Here is a 22,029-nt window from a genome sequence, read left to right as displayed (position 1 = left end):
GAGTCTATACTTGTGATGTTTTACAAGATCATTCCTGTATCAGAGCAGTAGTTAGTTTTCTGGTCAGTTTTGATCTGAGTATGGGAATGCCTACCTCAGCGATGATATGATCTCATATATATATCTTGCATTGAATGTTTTTACAGGTTCCAACCGGGCTCTCCACAAGATGATCCTCGAAATGATAAAGTACTTCGCTCTTCCTAAATGATAAGAAATCCTCATCTACTACAGACTTCACACTTTAGGGGGAAATCTATTACACAAAAATATCATCACCATGATTATTTGCAGTCAGTATGGGTCTATCATCACTTGTACTGTCCTCCTAAGCAAGTCTCAGACCTCAGCTCTTCAAGTAAAGCTTTTAAAATGGGAGAAAGACATTAAAAATCAATGTAACTCTGGTTTTGCACTTTCTCTCACTCTCACCTGCAGTCCCACACCTTCTGTGTACAAAAACTGCGGACCTACCCGCTCTGTCCCTAATGGTGTAGGTGCGGACCCCTATGAAAGTCAAAAGGCGCAAGTTTTATCTTAAAAAACTCACTTTGGGTTAATTCTAGAGGTTTCTAGAAGGAATTTTGACATGGATTGTTCACTCTGAGGTGGTTCATGCATCCCAAAAGAGAAGGAGCTAATCCCTTGATGAGAGGAGCTATCCCTTTGAAGGAGGGCTTTATCCCTTTGAAGGAGGACCTAATAACCTCCCTCCATTGCACTATAAATACAGGTATTAGGCTGGTTGCTGGAGAGGTTAGAAGCTGAAAATTTTTGAGGGTAAATGCTGGTGAAATCAAGACTTCCTAGTTGAGCTTAAGAGGAGAGATCACATACCTTTTTGGCTTCATTGGGGAGTGAGTGAAACTTGTCAAAGTAGAGGAGACTTCTTGCTGGACCCTGGGAGGAGCTTGTACAGCGTCAAGGCAAAGGTTGTAAAGTTCTTCTTCTTTTGAATTAATACAATCAAACTCATTTTTCTCAACAAGTATCTTATGTTATTTGTTTCATGGACTCCTTGACTTTCATGTTAAATATGTTTTATGCAATTGGCTTTTCAGGTGCTATTTAATTTGTTTGCCTTGTTTGTGTTTGCAGATTCGCGAAAAGGATCTCATTTGGATCGAAGGAGTGAGGGCATCCACAAGCTTGCGTTGGACCTAAGGTAGGCCCTAAAAACACTTGTTTGCCATTGTTTATTAAAGCATATTTAGAGAAAGATAGTGTCTGGTTGGTTTGCTTGTCATTAGGTCTTCTTTAGATTCTAGGAAGGTCTATCTTATCCGCAAGATCGACTTATTCCGTGTGACAGGGTGAAAACCACCTGCTGCAAGTCATCTCTATATTCTTTTAATAAGAAACTTCATTTTACAATATTTCTGTACTGGTGCAGTATTATACCAGTACATAGGCTTCTACCTGCAGAAGGCTACAACCTTCTCTCGTTCTCCAGACTCTCCTGGATGGGAGCTGCAACCCCCTTAGCTCTTGTACTAGCTGATCCATTTACTAGGATGTAGGTGCCTGCCTACTGAATGCTCCAATCTTCACTTGTTCTCTAGCTGCTACTGGAAGGGAGCTACTACCCCCTTTGCTCTTGTACTAGCTGATGTACTAGTATGTAGGCACCGGCCTACAATCTCATTTCACCCTCCAGGGACCACATTTCATACATTTTCAGACTGGATACTCCTGAAGCACAACACTATAATTTGAAGGCCACGTTTCATCAAATTTTCATACTGGACCCATAAATATCATTGAAGCATAAAACAATCAATACTAGCATCATCAATTTATGAATCACTGAAACACTAAAACCCTGTCAACAACACAGTCACCAGAACACAGAGTAGAACACTGAACTCTGCAACAATATTCAGAACCAATCGTATCATCAAAATCATGCATCAGAGTGCATACGCTACTTGGAAGTGCTGAACCAGCGTGTATACGCAACTTCACCAAGGTGAACCAGCGTATATGTCATCAATTACTTACTTATAACTTGATGCACTTCCTGACTTCAGACATATCAAGATTATTACATATACAAGGATAATATGTGTGCTAGCACCCATATCTTATCCATCAGATCACATAAATATGAGTCATTATGATCCTGATCCAATATTAGTTCTCATCCATCAATACTGAAGCTAAACACAATCAACCAAACAGGATATGCAGAATACTGACACCATTAAATTGTCATCAGAACTCATCAACAACTAGAACCACCTGTAACTTCAAACATCAAAGCTCAAATGGTATATGCTACTACCATGAACCAAACCCACGTACATATGCGCTTACAGCAAATCCAACCCACAGATCTATAAATATTCAATCATGACTTGTAGCGATTTCAAACTTACGTTATACCCAATTTAGATCATTACATGTCTCAGTATACAGATCTAGAATAAACATAATCAATCATATAGAGACTGTAACTACTGTGACAGCTGCAGCTTCTGGTCTGCATTTTCAGCTAATACAAGCTTCTTTTACTGTTAATTGCTCACTTTACACTTCTTCTTCTTTGTTCCAGGCTGTGCCTGTTGTGCATTTATTCATGTGCTGCTGATGTTTAGCATTAGAGGGGCTATCATCTCACCTCTGTGTTTGAATCTAGTTAGTATTATTGAATTTGTATGTAGGTTTCTTTTGTTTTAATGCCAGAGAGTTGTCATCCTGTCTATGCATTAGGAAACAGATTTACAGACCTTTAAACTAGTTGCAGTTGGCCATCACAGGGTCCTGTGCATTTGCTGGTGTGATTAGTATTCTCCATCATCACATTTTCTTAAAACTGTGAGTAATTGGTGGTCTAAAGCCTTGTAGTCTAGGGGTGTTCACCCATGTCTGGGGTTAAGCACAGCAGAAGTGGTTATCTGGCTTGAATATGCAGCATTTATTTCATTCATCCACCATTTATCCAACATTTTGTTGAGTTTGTAATGTTCTCGAGCATCTCTGATATACAACCTAGGAGAGTTTCTTGTAGTGATAACATCAAATGGCGTCGTTGCCAGGGAGAGGAGAGTTGAAGCTCATCTTCCCTGGGAGAATGACACAGCTTCAAGCTTTGATGATAGACAAGGTTTGAACACAGTTTCTGGTTGTAATCATCTATCTGGCAACTCCACTGGGGGAAGACCATCATTTGGTGACTCCACATCAAAGTTCTGGCTCAGTTTGTGAGACACACTCGAAGAAATCCTCAGAAATCACCAGCTGAACCAGTACCTGACCCTGAGAGGAATGTTAAATTGAAGAAAGCATCATAGAAAGGGGCATCAAGATTAGGTAAGCCTAAGAAATCTCATTCATATCTTAAAGATAAAGTCAGAGCTGAAGATATACAGATTGAAGATTTAGAGCCCAACATTGTTAACCAGGAAATTCCTTCAGAGATTAATTCAACCCCTTGTTCAGTTTGTTCCCCTTTGAATCTCAATCCAAAGAAAGCTTCCCATTCAGTCCAAAACATCCCTTTGTCTCTGCCATCCATCACATTATTTCCTACTATTCAATCTGCCACTATTCTTCCACATATCCCAATCATGGCAGGACAGCAAGCACCTATGAAGATAGAAAGAATTGTTGCTGCTAGATATGGACCTCTTGTTTTGCCTGTCCCTCTAAATCCTATGCCTGTGGGGGAATATCAGAAATATATGCCTAAATTCACTGGCATAGAGGGAGTAACAACAGAAGAACACCTTGAAGCTTTTTACAGTTATGCTGATAATTACGCCGTAGGGCGTTTCCCTTTGAGATGAATTGCCCCAGCCGCCTTGGTGTTTTATTGTGGACCGTGGATCTGTGATGTTAGACGATTGAACGAATTTTGATCGTTGATCGAAAACTGAAATAAGAAAACGGGAGAAAAGGGGCAGGTAAAGCGGTTCAGTATGACTCTGAGTCCCTTCATTGTGCGCGAGTTCGCATAGCACTGGCTCTTAAACGTATCGATGAACAGTTCGCGGAAGAGAATCTCAGAGCTAAGAGCGAGCTGAAATCGAACCCTGTTAATGTGTGCCCCTCAGTTCTATCCATAACTGGGTTCCAGTGGCATTTCTTGGATGAATTTGTATGCCTCTTCTATTCGTCCAGCACGACCTAGAAGGTCCACTATGCATGCATAGTGCTCAACCTCAGGAGTGATATCATAATCTTCACTCATGCTCTTGAAATATAGCCATCCTTCCTCGACGAGGCCTGCATGGCTACACGCAGACAGAAGCGAAATAAAGGTAATACTGTCTGGCCTCAACCCTGCTTCATCCTCCTGCATTCGAAAAAAATATTTTATGGCTTCCTCCCCACGCCCATTAATTCCCTGCCCTGCAATTACTGTATTCCACGACACCAAATCTCTCACTGGCATTTCATCGAAGACTTTGCACGCAGTTTCTATACTCCCACATTTAGCATACATGTCTATGAGGGCATTTCCCACCAAAACATCAGCCTCTATTTCACTCTTAATTACATACCCCATGAATCTCCTTCCCCTGTCGCACAACTCCCAAGTATCCGCAGGCCGGGAGCAGAGCCGTAATGGTGATCCAATTAGGCTCCACGGCATCACTCTGCATTCCACGAAACAATTCTAGGGCCTCTTCAGGATACCCATTTTGAGAATAACCAGAAATCATAGAATTCCAAGAGACGACATTTCTATGAGAGATTGTGTCAAACACTTGGCGTGCAATGTCTAATCTGCTGCATTGAGAATACATGACCACAAGGGCATTCTCTACAGCCACATCATGCTTCACTCCATTAAGTCGAATTATGTGATTATGAATCTGTTTGCCCTGTTGCAGAGCTGATAAGGCAGCACAGGCCTTAAGTACACAGGAAAATGTGAAATTATCAGGCTGTATAGCAGCACATTGCATTTGAGAATAGAGTTGAATTGCTTCCTGGAACAGCTCATTCTTCACATACCCGCTTATCATTGCAGTCCATGTAATCGAAAGTTAAAAATATTATTTTTCTATTCAATAACCAATATACTCCTGGTTTTAATGTGTGCCCCTCAGTTCTATCCATGTCTGCGAGGAGTTTTCGCTGGCCATGGCGAGCAGCTACAAAAAGCAGTGGAAGATAGCGTTACAAACTTTCTTTTGATAGGAAGCGCTGCGAACCAACCAGTGCTTCTCAGGAAAACCGTATTTTGGAGGGGATCAGATCGGCTTGCTTGACATCGCATTGGGTGGTTTGTCAGCGATTATCAAAGTCCTCGAGAAGGCTACCGATAGCGTTTTATAGATCCAGAGAAAATGCCATTGCTGAGTGCATGGATGGATCGATTCTGTAAATTCGATGGACTGAAAGAAGTGATGCTTGATTTTGCCGATTTTGCTTGTATGAAGTTGGCTTATGCCTGTGGAAGTAACCATATAAAGCTTGATCTGGTCAGGAACTCTGCACCCTGCAGAATCCATTCAAAAGGAAAAATTAATCAAATACTCACCTGCTCTGACCTGAATACAATGCTTCCTGCACTTCTGGGAAGGCTCATAAGCTGCACACATCCCTCCAATCTCTGAGCTACTTCACAACCAGCTACCACTGCTCCTAGATTGCACCCAGAAATCCTAATTTCCATTACGTTGCCAGTAGCATTTCCACTCTCCTCACCCATCGTGCTCATCTAGCAACCATTGGTAAGTAATTTGCTAAACCAAAATCTGGAAAAGTTATTTTGCCTTTTAAATTTGATTTTTTAAAATTATGCTGTTCTTAGTAAGAATGTTCCTCTTGTTATTTATTTACAGGTTCGTGTTTCCGCAGTTCTTACCAATGGCCCTTATATGCTCAATCTTGATTGTGACCATTATATAAACAACAGCAGGGCCCTTCGTGAGGCCATGTGTTTTATGATGGATCCTACTCTTGGGAAGAAAGTCTGTTATGTTCAGTTCCCTCAAAGGTTTGATGGCATTGACAGAAATGATCGATATGCTAATCACAATACAGTCTTTTTTGATGTGAGTGTTGATCAAATTGCATTGTTACAGACTTGCATTTGCGTATGCTGCTTTATGCGCTTTTGAAACTAAAATATTGTACTGGATTGTTTGCAGATCAATTTGAAGGGTTTGGATGGGATACAGGGGCCTGTTTATGTGGGCACAGGGTGCGTTTTCAACAGGCAAGCCCTCTATGGTTATGAGCCTCCTCACAAAGGTAAGATCCATTTTTCAAGCTGTTGTGGACCTAGAAAGAAGAGCAGAAAATCAAACAAGAAGTACAACGACACAAAAAAATTAGACAGGCCAACTGATTCAACTGTCCCCATATTCAGTAGTCTGGAAGACATAGAAGGAGGTGTGGAAGGTAAATGCCAATTTCTAAACAGTTTCTTAAGCTACTAGATGCCACATTTTTATATTTGCCTCTGCCTTACATATTTCACTGTTTGCTAACTATACACAGGATTTGATGATGAAAAATCCCCGCTGGTGTTCCAAAAAAGCTTGGACAAAAAATTTGGTCAATCCCTTGTCTTTGTGGCATCCACTCAAATGGAGAATAGCGGCGTGCCACAATCTGCAACTCCTGCTGATTTATTAAAAGAAGCAATCCATGTAATCAGCTGTGGTTATGAAGACAAGTCAGATTGGGGAAAAGAGGTAAAACCATAACCACCAATTTGCGAATAATAGTGCCTATATTTGGTTCTTTGGGCCTAGCATAACTGAGATTTAATTTTTTAATGGATTGGGATTTTGTATCTTGTGCAGATTGGTTGGATATATGGTTCTGTGACAGAAGATATTTTGACTCGCTTTAAAATGCACTCTCGTGGTTGGCGATCAATATACTGTATGCCTCCTCGCCCTGCATTCAAGGGATCTGCTCCAATTAATCTTTCTGATCGTCTGAACCAAGTTCTGCGATGGGCTTTGGGCTCTGTGGAAATTCTTCTTAGCAGGCATTTTCCAATTTGGTATGGTTATACTGGAAGGCTCAAATGGTTGGAGAGGCTGGCATATATAAACACCACTGTTTATCCTATCACTTCTATTCCTCTGCTTGCATATTGTACATTGCCGGCAATATGTCTTCTTACTGGGAAATTCATTATTCCCGAGGTAGATTTTTAGCCTCTACTCACTATCTGGTTAAAACTGGTCTTTTAACAGACGTTGGATTGTTCTGACCCTTCTAACTTTCATTTGTTGATTTGCAGATTAGCACTCTTGCAAGTTTATGGTTCATTTCATTATTTTTATCCATTTTTGCTACTGGCATACTAGAAATGCGATGGAGCGGGGTTGGCATTGATGAATGGTGGAGGAATGAGCAGTTCTGGGTGATTGGAGGTGTGTCTGCTCATCTCTTTGCAGTCATTCAAGGATTACTAAAGGTCCTTGCTGGCGTTGACACAAACTTCACTGTTACCTCAAAAGCTTCAGATGAAGGTGGTGATTTTGCAGAGTTGTATATGATCAAATGGACTGCTCTCCTTATCCCCCCAACCACTTTGCTTATAATTAACATTGTAGGTGTGGTGGCGGGCATCTCATATGCTATCAGTACCGGTTATAGATCATGGGGTCCCCTGTTTGGGAAACTCTTTTTTGCTTTTTGGGTGATTGTTCACCTTTATCCTTTCCTCAAGGGTTTGATGGGTCGCCAGAACCGCACTCCAACTATTGTTATTGTTTGGTCAATTCTTCTGGCATCTATTTTCTCTTTGTTATGGGTTCGTATAGATCCCTTCACAACCAGGATCAAAGGACCAGACCTACAACAGTGTGGCATCAATTGCTAAGTGGCTCAAACATCCATTTGCTGGTCAACCATGTCTATTCCAAAATTAATTTGTGATTCGGAAAGGCTTCTCTGACATCGAAGATCTATACCGCTCAGAGGGCTTGAGCATTCTATTACAGCTTTTTCAGGATTTGATAATTCTCTTACCTAATTTGATGGGATGCTGTTGGCATGTAGATGCAGTGTTCTTGATATTTCTCGTCATTTGTTCTCTAGGGCATTTTTCTTGGCACTTGTGATCCTTCATTTTGGTGATAAGTCACCAAGTAAGATCCACTGAAAAGACGCTGGTAACTGATGGCATTGTGATATTGAAGACAGTTGTTTGTGTACTGTGCTGATTCTGCCGAACATGGCACAATTGCAAGCTATAGTTAAGAAATTTTGACTGTAGTGTGATTCCGTATCTGAAGATAATCTGACCTCCTGTGACAACGCCCAAGAGGGTTTGTGTAATATATTCATCATAAAAAGTGTGTAGTAGTGTAGTAGTTCTCGTAGCATTGATGGTCTGTTTTCTGTAAGATTCTTTGTAACGATATAATATTTTATTCTTAGTTTACTCTTTTGAACTATTATCTCACTACATGCAATGACACGGCTGTTACTTGTAAATAATTGATGACTTTTAACTGATGCCAATCTTACTATGTTCATATTTGTGGTTAAAGGAGCTGAAGCTCTTTCATCATGTACCCTGATGGATTCTAGATTTCTATGAAGTTATTGTTCAACGGATCTTGCTACACGGCCGGTCATGAACTTATAAAACTCCTGCCATCTTTACATTTATAATAGGAAGGAGGTTGAATTGCGTTCATTCAGAAGATGAATGTCTATACTGTGCTGGGATGTTTTGTTGGATGTCTCAGCCCCTGCTATGGAGGGACGTCTTTTTATCATAAAACTAAGCGTTTTTATCATTTTTACTAAGTGATCATTTTCGGTCTGTTAATTTTCTTATAAATCATAATTCTCTTCCTTGTTATTAGGGGAATTTTTCTGGTAAAAAATGAGTCTCCCAATAAAAAAAGTAATATCAAAATCAACTTTAAAAGAATCAGCCAGATTCAAGATGATAATGTCATTCTTCGAGGTAAACATTTTGGGAGGGGAAACCAATGAGTTCCTGCAAGTGACATTTGAATAATGTCACGAAAAGAGCAGAAAATACAATGAAAATTCATTTTTTTTTTTTCTCTTGATGTGTTACAAAAATGAATGCAAAGTGGATACTTGTCAGTCGCAGAATTTAATTCCACACACAATGAGTTCCTACGAGTACAAGTTACATTTGAATAATGTCATGCAAAGAGCAGAAAATTAATGTCATGAAAAGAGCAGAAAATGCAATGAAAAAAATGAGGAGACTCGGTTTAGAACTTCAAAATTTTGTATTACTAACCAGGCCTTGGTGACGGATAAGCTGAGACTCCGATTTGAGTAGTCGGAAAGTTATGGAGTCCCTCTGCTTTTCGAATGCTAATCATGCCTTTAGTGACGTATAAACTGAGACTCTGGATTTGAGTAGTCGGAAAGTTATGAGTCCCTCTCGCAGAGAAGATACTTGAAAACCAGAACCAGAGTGAAGTGTTCCATCAGAAGTGTCACAGCTTCATGGTGACTCGGTTAGCTGATGCCTGTTTAGTGCATACGACGTTCCAAAGATCAGTGTTTAGGCATTGTTGAGGAGACACTAATGTGAGATTTCGAGTGGAATGAAATCATACTAGGTGAGTACATGGTAAAATAGTTTGCAAATATAGAGTTTACAAAGGTTTCCTTCCCCTTGGAACTCAACAGAAGGTTTATTAAGATGGTCACTATCCTCGGCTTAACCTACCGAAGGGAATCCAAACAAAATGCAACTAATCCTAATCCACTGGGATTTTAGAGATAAATTATGGAGTAGATAGCCATATATGTTGATGTTAGAGATAAACTATGTACTAGATAGGCATCTATGTTAGAACTGTGGTTTGGCTTGTAATGTTGATGCTGCTAATAAGTTCTGTATTAAAAATTCAACAAACCATGTTGACTTGAACAGTCTGTGAGAGCAAAAAGTTTAAAGTTTATGTTTTCTAGTAATATAACCATGACTGTATTTTGGGAGGTGTAAGATTTTTTTCTATTAATGTGTAGAAAATACACCAGTATTATAGTAGTAGACCACTGAATACACACAAAGAGGGTAGTAAGTTCTTCGATATAAAGTAAGTGTGAGTTTTTCTTCTATTAATGTGTAGAAGGTACACCAGTATTATAGTAGTAGACCATTGAATATGGGGTATGGGAAAATGGGTTAGCAAAGAACACGAGCACTTCGATATATATATATATATATATATAAGGTGCGAGCCTTGTTTATTTATGTGTATAAAATAAACCATTGAATACACATTTAGAATGTGGTGGCAATTTTTTTCTTTCTTTTTAATTAATATACGGGAAAATGGGTAGCAAAGAATATGAGCACTTGGGTTTATGGTAAATGATAATGAGAAAAGTGGTAATAAGCGCTTTTTAATAGCTTCGGTTTAATAAATATATATATTTTAAAAAAAAATTTATATTTAATTATTTTTGGGTTTTATTTATTTTAGAATTATAATTAAAAATAATATGGATTTTTTTTAGTGATCAGGGGAATTGGTAATTGGGCTGGTTTTGTACTCGTTTGATATGGGGTTGAATCTCACTGCTACCACTATAACTTTTAGGTGTCTAGGTTGCTCCTCCTGCGAGTTAGTTAAGGGGATTTGAACTCCAATAACTTTGATCATAACACTCCGATTTATATCGGGTTGCAAGTAGAGCTGTTACTGAGGATTCATTGAAATTTAAAATAAAATAAAATTTATAAATTTAAATTTATGTTTATCTTTAAACTTTGTTATAATAATCAAAATTAAAAGGTTTATATTTGATTATTTCAAAAAACATAAAATAAAAATTTAAAATAGAAAATAATTATTATAGTGTTTGAGAATTTTTATTATGATTACTTGTATAGATGATGTTTTGAAAATTATTACGCCGTAAGGCGTTTCCCTTTGAGATACTAGATAGGAATCTATGTTAGAACTGTGGTTTGGCTTGTAATGTTGATGCTGCTAATAAGTTCTGTATTAAAAATTCAACAAACCATGTTGACTTGAACAGTCTGTGAGAGCAAAAAGTTTAAAGTTTATGTTTTCTAGTAATATAACCATGACTGTATTTTGGGAGGTGTAAGCTTTTTTTCTATTAATGTGTAGAAAATACACCAGTATTATAGTAGTAGACCACTGAATACACACGAAGAGGGTAGTAAGTTCTTCGATATAAAGTAAGTGTGAGTTTTTCTTCTATTAATGTGCAGAAGGTACACCAGTATTATAGTAGTAGACCATTGAATATGGGGTATGGGAAAATGGGTTAGCAAAGAACACGAGCACTTCGATATATATATATATATATATATATATATATATAAGGTGCGAGCTTTGTTTATTTATGTGTATAAAATAAACCATTGAATACACATTTAGAATGTGGTGGCAATTTTTTTCTTTCTTTTTAATTAATATACGGGAAAATGGGTAGCAAAGAATATGAGCACTTGGGTTTATGGTAAATGATAATGAGAAAAGTGGTAATCAGCGCTTTTTAATCGCTTCGGTTTAATAAATATATATATTTTAAATAAATTTTTATATTTAATTATTTTTGGGTTTTATTTATTTTAGAATTATAATTAAAAATAATATGGATTTTTTTTAGTGATCAGGGGAATTGGTAATTGGGCTGGTTTTGTACTCGTTTGATATGGGGTTGAATCTCATTGCTACCACTATAACTTTTAGGTGTCTAGGTTGCTCCTCCTGCGAGTTAGTTAAGGGGATTTGAACTCCAATAACTTTGATCATAACACTCTGATTTATATCGGGTTGCAAGTAGAGCCGTTACTGAGGATTCATTGAAATTTAAAATAAAATAAAATTTATAAATTTAAATTTATGTTTATCTTTAAACTTTGTTATAATAATTAAAATTAAAAGGTTTATATTTGATTATTTCAAAAAACATAAAATAAAAATTTAAAATAGAAAATAATTATTATAGTGTTTGAGAATTTTTATTATGATTACTTGTATAAATGATGTTTTGAAAATTATTACGCCGTAAGGCGTTTCCCTTTGAGATGAATTGCCCCAGCTGCCTTGGTGTCCTATTGTTCACCGTGGATTTGTGGTGTTAGACGATTGAACGAATTTTGATCGTTGATGGAAAACTGAAATAAAAAAACGGGAGAGAAGGGGCAGGTAAAGCAGTTCGGTATGACTCTGAGTCCCTTCATTGTGCGCGGGTTCACATAGCACTTGCTCTTAAAGGTATCGATGAACAGTTCGCCGAAGAGAATCTCAGAGCTAAGAGCGAGCTGCTGCTGAAATCGAACCCTGTTCACAAGCTTCTCAGGAAAACCGTATTTTGGAAGGGATCAGATCGGCTTGCTTGACATCGCATTGGGTGGTTTGTCAGCTATTATCAAAGTCCTCGAGAAGGCTACCGATAGCGTTTTATAGATCCAGAGAAAATGCCATTGCTGAGTGCATGGATGGATCGATTCTGTAAATTCGATGGACTGAAAGAAGCGATGCTTGATTTTGCCAAGCAAGTGGAATTTATGTCCACTAGGAGAGCCAGTATGATCACCACCTACAGCTAAATAGGGCAAACTTAGCACAGACAAGGCAAACTTAGCACAGACAGAGGTTATATTTGTTAAAATACGTTAAATTTAGGTAGTCGAGTCAAGTTAAATTTAGGTAGTAGCCCGATCCAGCCAAGCAGGCAGAATCTATATCCATTAGGAGAGCGAATCTTTTGGGTATGATATCACCACCCACTGCAAATTAGGGCAAACTATACCGGCCTTATAAATGGAGGACAAGCAGAGAGATTATATTTAAGATGAGTTTATCACCTACTGTAAATTAGGGCGAACTATGCCGGCCTTATAAATGGAGGACAAGCAGAGAGATTATATTTAAGATGAGTGTTATTCATAGTCTTTGTCTTTTTATTCATTTGGTCAGATTCAACTTTTGAGTCTAGCTGTTTTATGTTAATTACTCTGAACAATGTTTTGGTGAATCTCGTTGGTACTATAGAGAGCTTTCCTGTCTTCAATGTGTATTGTTTTATTCTGAACAAGTTTTTAATGAATCTCTCTGATACTGTAGCTGTCATTCCGTTGTTCGATATGCGTTGATTACAAATGTAACAGAAACCATATTGAAAAGGAAGCGTTGATATAGAATGTAATAGAAACCAGAATGAAATGCAATTAATTTTTTGGAAAGATCCTTTATAGCTAGCATAAAGTGTTGCATAAAATACAAAACTTGTTAAGAGTAATTTTATACCGGACCTTGCTGCATTTTGGAAAACAATCCGGAATGTGAATGGTTCTCAGGACCATTTCTGGGCTCCAAATTCTGTTGTTGGTTCAATATTATGAGTTATGTCGGAACCATTTTTTTAAATAAAAAAACGCTTCCGTATTAATAAAAATTAAAGAAACAGATAGTAAATATAACATATTTCTTGATTACAGGTGGCTTCCACAGCATTCATTACCTCGCAAAAAAAAGGGGGTCTTTTTCCTCCTAGTCTTAACGTCTAGTTTTATAATCTTAATCTCTTTAGTTCACTTTTCAACCTACTTAGTTCAAAAATTTTTTATGATAAAAAAAAAACTCAAAATGTGTTCATCTTCTTACAGTGTTTATAATCCCTTTTGTCCTTCTTATCCGAGCAGTGGCATTAGCATCTAACTCTTTGAGAAGTTGATACTTCCAGCATTTAGTGGAGCCTTTAGGTTGTGCCATGTCGACGCACCTCCCAATCAAGGGTCCTGAGTAAAATACTTGATATCAATGTCTTTTATCAAATGTGTGCAATGGGGTGGGAGTTACCTAAGCACACAAGTTGAGTATGTCTCTCCCTCACCGTGATTCAGGGAGAGTCACCTGCACAGACAGGGTAATTAACCAAGTAAATGCATAAACTCTCAAACAAATCGCCATTAAACTCTTAAAATGTCAAACAGGGGAGTTGTGAACTTTGAATACCTGCTAAAAGAAGCAATTCCTGTTGTTGAAACCCTCTATCGCCATGAAGTTGCAGAGCATCCAGCAAGGCAGAGCCACTTGCTCAGTTCATATCTCAAGAAAATTGTCATAAACCACTGAACGGTTTTGTCCAGTGAAAAGGGGATGAAACCCCAAAATACACACACACACACACACACACACATATATATACACACATTACAAAAATGTTGAGCAAATACATAACCAACCTAAAGCATTGCAAACTTCGTTCTGCAAGGTATAACTATAGTTTATGCCAACTTAGAACCGTCTGTGAAAGGTAAGCAATCGTAACTGTAGGGTAAGGAAAACCTGGAAAAATGGTAGAATAATTATTAACAAGTGCAGAGTAGCCGAAAACCTAACCTCTGACAAAAAAAAAACAAGGGACTGAATTAACAGAGCTTCGATGAGGGTAGAAATGAAATAATGGAGGGTTCGGGGACAAAACAACTAATTGAGTGGAACCTTTAGGTTGTGCCTTGCTGACGCACCTCCCAAACGAGGGTCCTGAGTAAAATACCTGATATCAATGTCTTCTACCCAATGTCTGCAATGGGGTAGGAGTTACCTGAGCACACAAGCTGAATATGTCTCTCCCTCACCGTGATTCAGGAAGACTTACCTGCACAGACAGGGTAATTAACCAAGTAAATGCATAAACTCAAACAAATCGCCATTAAACTCTCAAAATGTCAAACAGGGAGGTTGTGCACTTTGAATACCTGCAAAAGGAAGCAATTCTAGTTGTTGAAACCCTCTATCGCCATGAAGTTGCAGAGTGTCCTAACACTAAAGCACACGACAGAATGAGGCACAACTCTAGTACCAGGAAAGGAATTCGTTACACAACCTACTTATGTTTGCTCATGACCGTTAGATCTAGATTGATTGATCGCATGACTAATGGGAGCCCAAATAATGAAATATTTTTTTATTATTTTTAATAATGAAATATTTTTTAATTATTTTTAATAATGAAATATTTGTTAATGATATTATTTTAAATTTAAATTTAAATAAAATTTATATTTTCATAATATATATTTTTATACATAAAAGGTTGAAATAAAAATATTTTAATTAAAATAGAAATTAAAATATATTTTTATTACTATTTTTTTTATTAATATTTATAGATATTTTATTTAAATTTCATATTAACATTAAAATAATTATACATGTTTAATTATTTTATTATTTATATAGAATTATGAAGGAATTATATATTTTTTTTATATTAGGTTATAAAAGATATATTTCAATACAATAAATAGTTAAAAGAATTAATTAATCTACTTCTCTCTTATCAAATAATGTAAAGATAGTTAAAAGAATTAATTAATCATTCTCAATAAAATATCTACTTTCCACTTCCTTAGGGTACGTGACTTGGAAATTATCTATTCGAAACACTAGGTGAAAGAGAAGAGCTTTTTAGCTCTGCACAGATGGTTTATCGGTTTTAATCCGCTTCGTTGCACGCCCCAAAACAATTACATTTGGCCAAAATTGCATGGCCTGCCTCTTGAGCTGTGGACCAAAGAATCTATGGAAAAAATAGGAAATGCTATTCGGCGATTCATATACGTCAATCCTAGGTGTATTGGGGCAAAAGACAAGCGGGTGGCCTGGATTCTCATAGAAAAGGAATTCAGAGGGGGTTTTCCAGAGTCTATTGATTTAACTTGGGAGCTGTCCAAAATTCAACAACGATTAGATTACTAGGGCGTCCCATTTAGGTGTTCAAATTGTCACAAAACTGGACACCTTTTTCGTAATTGTCCTCGTCGCCCTGGCGGTAAACAGAAGAAAAGGTTCCATGCTGTAAATATTCCTGTTTCGACATATGAAAGAGAAAATTCGGCATATGAATGGCCTAACACCATGGAGGTCTATCGGGCTCCAGTCATAACCAATGACGTCCTATCCTCACCGAAAGGTCGTTCCCTAGATTGATCTGCCAGTCTTCCGCAATCTCGATCTGTATCTGTGGACCCTACAAATCGTAATTCTAACTATTCTGCTGATCGACCCCATTCTTCCACTGTTTCTAAGACTCCCTCGCTGTCCTTTTTTAACCTGTCGGCCAGAGTAACGGGCTTCTCCAATATTTCTCCGCCTCGTGAATTGGAACTGGACCCTGAGATTCCCCTCCCTCCTGCATCTTCTAAGCCTCCATGTATTGATCCTGTGTCCGCCCATATTCAATACATATCTTCATCGCCCCAATCCTCTTCCTCTCACATTCCACCCATCCAAAGATTCCCGTCTTCCCCCTCACTTGGTCGCTCTTTTGATATAAATAATAAATCTCCATATATAGCTCACTCCCCTAAACCTCCATCCCTTGGACATGTACCTGACCGCAAAGGTAAGGCTCCATATATCCCTATTTCCCCTCCACTATCCCCTTGAACCTCTCCCCGTAATTCTTTTGATCAGGATACTGACCTCCTTAAAAAAGCATCTTTAAAACTTCAACCATTAACTGTCCATCGACCCAATCGTTCCCCCTCGCCCAATATTAGCCCTAATTCGGCTAGAAACATAACTGTCCGCCACAAAGAGAAGCGTGGTAGTAGACACTTCCGGGGTAGGAAGGGAAGACAGGACTCGTCAACCCGGGATCTTTCCTTAATTGACATTCCTGTTACAGAAATTGCAGCTGAAGATATTCCTGATAAAAGGCCTCTTAGAGCATGTCGGCCTAATGATGTTCCCAAATGATTGACATTCTATCAATGAACATTTGGGGCCTTGGAGCTGACCCCAAATTTCTGGCCCTAAAAAATCTTTTTGTCTCTTCAAAACCTAAAATGCTTCTTATACAGGAAACCATGCACGATAGCTCACAAACCATTTCTTACTTCAGGCAAATGCTACCAACATGGCATATGGTCGCTTCAAATGCTGTGGGCATGTCTGGAGGACTAGCTGTATTATGGGACCCTAAATGGATTACGGCTGCTGCTTTTCAATGTTTCGCTTGCATTCTTGTGCTGGCCCATTTCCGTGGATCTTCAGACCCCATTCACATATTGAATATTTATGCTCCATATAAAAACCGGTTCCCTTTCTGGAATTATCTTCTTTCTTCTGAACTACTTGAAATTGACTCTTTTATAATTGGTGGAGATTTTAATTACACCTTTTGTAATGACAAAATATGGGGCAATGGCAGGAAATATGATCCGATGGGGAGATTCATTTGGGAATCTATTATACAAAATAATTTTATTGATATCCTGCCTGTTGGTCAGGGACCAACTTGGGACAATGGGCAATCCAACAATTCCTATCTGGCGAAAAGATTAGACAAATTTATCTTCCATGAAAGACTGATAAAAAGATATGGGCCTCCTACAATGAACATCATACCATCTTTCATATCTGATCACCTCCCCATTTCTTTTCAATGGAAATATGTTGGACGCAGATTTGGATATCCTTTCAAGTTCAATTGTACATGGCTTGCTGATGGTCAATTCAACAAATTTATAAATGATACATGGAAGCTATCTCCCATGCAGGAAAATGACTCTTCCCGGCAATTCCTTGACTGCCTGCAATTTCTTCAAAAGGAGGTTAAAAAATGGCAAAAAGAGAAATCGGCCTCCAATAAAGGAGCTAAAGGACATATGTAGGAAACTGGAGTACTTATCTACACTTTTTAAAAATCCCTCCATGACATCCACCATCATAAAACATATATGGGATTTAGAAAGAAGAAAACAAAAGATATTATAAGAAGAAGAGGCCTCTTGGAGGCTCAAAAGTCGAGCATTATGGCTCAGAGAAGGAGATAAAAACACCAAGTTTTTTCACAGGTTTGCAAATAAGAGAAGGGAGACAAACTCTATTTGGGAGATCAAGGATGAGGAAGGAAATTCTCACTCCTCAAAGGATGCTATTTCTAGAGAAGCTGTGAAATTTTACAAAAGGGCTTACAGTGAGGATTCTGTTTGCGATATTGAGGATATTCTATGGGGAATAGACCCGTACCCCACTATGTTTGATGAAAGTCTAAACAGAGCTCTATTTGCTGAAGTTTCAGAAGAAGAATTATTGGCAACAATGAAATCATTCCAGAAGGACAAGTGCCTCGGGCTGGATGGGTGGACCATCGATTTCTTCATCCACTTCTTTGAAATATTTAAGACAGATATCCTAAAGATGGTCAAGGAAACGAGAACACAGGGTTTCATAAGCCAAAAAATCTCCTCAACATATATCGCTCTAATTCCAAAGAAAAAGCTCTCCTCCACATTTTCAGATTATCGGCCAATCTCATTGTGTAACGTATTATACAAGGTCATATCAAAGATTATAGCTATTCGAATTAGAAACACTCTATCTCTACATCTGTCTCCAGAGCAACACGGGTTTCTTAAAGACAGAAATATCTTAGAAGCGGTGGCTCTCACCCAAGAATGCTTACACTCAATGCATAGCAGGAAAATAGAAGTTGCTCTTTTAAAAATCGGCCTTAAAAAGGCATACGACTGTGTGAACTGGGGATTTATGCGATGCCTACTGGCTAGGATTGGCCTAGATGTCAGGTGCATTAGATGGATCATGGCCTGTGTGGTGGAAGTAAATTATACAGTCCTAATTAACGGTGTCCCAACTCCTTTCTTCAAAGCGACCAGGGGCTTACGTCAAGGTTTCTCCCTATCTCCACTCCTTTTCATTCTAGTTATGGAATCTCTGAGCCTACACATAAAGAAAGCGATCCAACAAGAGAGATACAAGCCTCTCCCCATTTGCAGGGATATATTCATGTCGCATAATCTTTTTGTTGATGATATCCTTCTGTCAGCCATACTGTACAAATCAACATGGATATGTATCTATGAAATCTTGGAGAGATTTCAAAAAGCCACCGGCATGTATATCGACGATTTAAAATCTTCATTCCATGTCGCTGATGTAAATGGAGATATAATCACATTTCTAATAGATCTTTTCAACATTAAAGCATTTCCTATCCTGAAGGGCTTCAAATATCTGGGATTCAATTTGAAACCTATGGGTTACAGATTGGCCGACTAGTCGTGGATTCCGGATCAGTTCTATAAGAAAATATCTACATGGGAATACAGGGGCTTATCAATTGGAGGTCGCACCATTCTCACACAATCCCTGCTGGTACAAATCATGGTTTCTTGGGCACACCTTTTCTATATCCCTTCATCTACTATTAACAGTTTAAACAGAATGATATCTAATTTCATATGGGGAGGACAGAAGGAGAAGATAAAATATCACCTCAGCAAGCTTTCGAAGTTGACACGGCCAAAAAATATGGGAGGTTGGGGCATATTGGATTTACACTCCTTTAGAAGAGCCCTTCTATGTAAATCAATGTGGAAAGCGATTATGGGTGAATCCAACTGGAGAAAAACCATTAGAGCTAAGTACATGGATGAGAAAGACATGACATATTGGTATAGATAGCGCTCCACTAGATCCACCAACGACTCATATATATGGAGAGGTTTTAAAAGATTGGAGTTGTTCTTTAGAAAAAATTTGATTTGGAAATTCCAATCCGGATCCATTATTATCATTGGATTTGATGAATTCGCAAGTGCGGGAGAAAAGATCCATATCTCCTCTCAACTTTTGAGAAATTTACACAGCAGGGGATATTTCTTTTGGGCTAGTGCAATAAAAAAATGGGATGGTGCTATTCCAATCTGGAAAACTGCTACAGAAATGCAATTACCCGGTGCTCTGGAATCCCAATGGAATGCTATCACTATTTCACTGCAATCGCGTGGATTGTATCGCTCGTCAGACAGGAATTGCCTCGTTTGGAAAGGTCTCGGTGGTGCATTGACTGTATATGCAAAGCATATATATCTCCAAATTTTATTATCAGAATCCGATGCATGTGATCATATTTTTCCCCCAGCATTTTGGAAACCTGGATGCCCTTTAAAAATCATTATTTTTGCTTGGCTGGTTTTTCATGACAGGAATCTCACTTGGGAGAATCTCTAGAAGCGCAAATGGTGTGGGCCTGCCATATGCCCCCTTTGTAGGTCAAATTCTAAGAATAATTTGCATATTTTCCTACAGTGTCCTCAATCCCAGTTGATTTGGCAGAACTTAACTGCTCACTTTGGTTTCGCCATCGTCAATGCTCCTTCTATATATGAGGCTTTCAAAGCATGGAGCAACATGTACTGCAAGTGGAGGCCCATTTCTTTGTTAACAATCTGGGCCATATGGAAATGGCGAAATCGAATTATTTTAGATTCCAAAAGGGAACCATTTTATAAAGTTTTCGAATCTATCCTTTGTTTATATGAAGCGCTAGCTCGGCCACGACATCCCAAAGTCGGACAAGGAAGGAATCAACAGCCCAACGATGCCTATGGATATCCCTGTGCTTTTTTTGACGGTGCTGCTCAGCATGACACATGCGCCTGTGGAGTTTATATAATCCCAGAAGAAGGACAAGCTTTTGACATACATTGGAATGGAGGACCTGGAACTAACAACAAAGCAGAAATTATGGCCATGGCTGGTCTCCTTTCTATCTCTGACTTCCTTGGCCTCAAAAACCTTCATATTTTTGGAGACTCGAAAGTCATCATCGACCATGTACTGTCTAAACATATCATAAAAAATATACATCTCTCTGGCTGGTTGAACAGGCTTGAGGCTTTGTGGTGCAACAGGAAAGACTACACAATCTCCCATATTTTCAGGGATAAAAACCGGAGAGCAGATGCTTTATCAAAACAGGGGCTATCATTGCCACAGGGTATATGGAGGATGCAGATTACAGTGGACAACACCTCCCACCAGATCCAAGTCTTTTCCATGCCGAGTACATATTTCTCTATTTTCTGAAGTCAAATCTGGTATGATTTTCTGTTTCCCCAACATTTGAATCATATTTTTGTCTTTTTTCCATATATAATCTTGGCTCAAGGGACTGATTTTCTGAATTCTATATGAACATATGTGCATTATGCAATATATTTCCTTAATACCTTTATGTAACAGATCTGATAGGGCTACATATATCCTTTCTCTCCATGTGGTTTGAACCACATTACATTTTTCATATCAGATGGTTTCCATATCAACATTGTTGTACATATCTGCTGGATGAATATAATACAACCATATAGCTTGTTTTTCGTGCTAAAAAAGTTGTTAAGCTGCTGAGTAGCTTTATTGATATATCTATTTTGTAGCTTTACTTTAAAATAATGAACAAAAACATGTTCACATAAACAAAAACAACTACATGGATAATGGATAACCTCTACATGACATTACTATTATTTACAAAATGGCCATATTCGAATAGACATAACTAATTATTTCAAGTATAACTCATTATGATCCACCCTAGCTTTCAACAATGTCCATTCACATGTTTCTATTTTTCTACACACTGCTATTATTTACAAAATATCCATATTCAAAATACACATAACTAATACTTTCAACTGTAACTCATTATCATCCACCCTTTCTTTCAACAATGTCCATTCACATGTCGCTATTCTTCCACAAACTATTATTATTTACAAAATATCCATTTTCAGAATACACATAACTAACTATTGCAATTGTAACTCATTATCATCCACCCTTGCTTTCAACAATGTCCATTCACATGTCCCTATTCTTCCCCACTCTATGCCTTACGGCATTTCCTTTGCAACATTAGATGCAAATGCTAGTTTAGATATAAGTGAAAATGATGTGTGGATGAGAGTTTTTGTCTAGAGCCTTCGTGGAGAGGCTAGGAAGCAGTTTAGAGAATTACCCCAGAGATCAATAACAGATATTGAAGCATTAGATGTTGTGTTTTTGAAGTAATGGGGAGATAAAAAAGACTTGTTGTATTATCATACTGAGTTTGGTAATCTGAAGAGGGAAAATGGTGAATCTTTGCTTGACTTTAATAAAAGATTCAATTGAATGTATAGTAAGATACTAGATGAGGTAAAGCCTACTCCTACCTCTGCCAAACTCACTTATGCCAATGCTTTTGACTCTGATTTCTACTTGTTGTTGAGAGAAAGGAGATGTGCTACTCTAGCAGACATGCAGGATG

The 22,029-nt window shown here is 38.0% G+C and overlaps 1 protein-coding gene and 1 pseudogene across 1 annotated transcript; one reads left to right on the top strand and one right to left on the bottom strand.

Annotated features, from left to right (window-relative positions):
* Positions 1–4,493: 4,493 nt before the first annotated feature.
* LOC149167151 (pentatricopeptide repeat-containing protein At3g12770 pseudogene) lies at positions 4,494–4,973 on the bottom strand (annotated as a pseudogene).
* A 199-nt stretch (positions 4,974–5,172) lies between these two features.
* LOC149167150 (putative cellulose synthase A catalytic subunit 2 [UDP-forming]) lies at positions 5,173–8,386 on the top strand. Its single transcript, XM_089432886.1, has 6 exons — positions 5,173–5,684; positions 5,796–6,008; positions 6,105–6,357; positions 6,457–6,653; positions 6,765–7,115; positions 7,214–8,386. The coding sequence occupies exons 2-6, from the start codon at positions 5,832–5,834 to the stop codon at positions 7,796–7,798; spliced, it is 1,563 nt and encodes a 520-aa protein (XP_089289012.1). The 5' UTR covers positions 5,173–5,684; positions 5,796–5,831; the 3' UTR covers positions 7,799–8,386.
* Positions 8,387–22,029: the final 13,643 nt, after the last annotated feature.

The sequence above is a fragment of the Pinus tabuliformis genome, chromosome 5_1 (assembly GCF_031772625.1).
Source record: "Pinus tabuliformis cultivar Carrire ecotype Pingquan chromosome 5_1, CPIR1, whole genome shotgun sequence".
Taxonomy (NCBI): Eukaryota; Viridiplantae; Streptophyta; class Pinopsida; order Pinales; family Pinaceae; genus Pinus; species Pinus tabuliformis.
The sequence above is the reverse complement of the archived record's forward strand: the minus strand, read 5'-3'. Positions and strand labels throughout refer to the sequence as shown.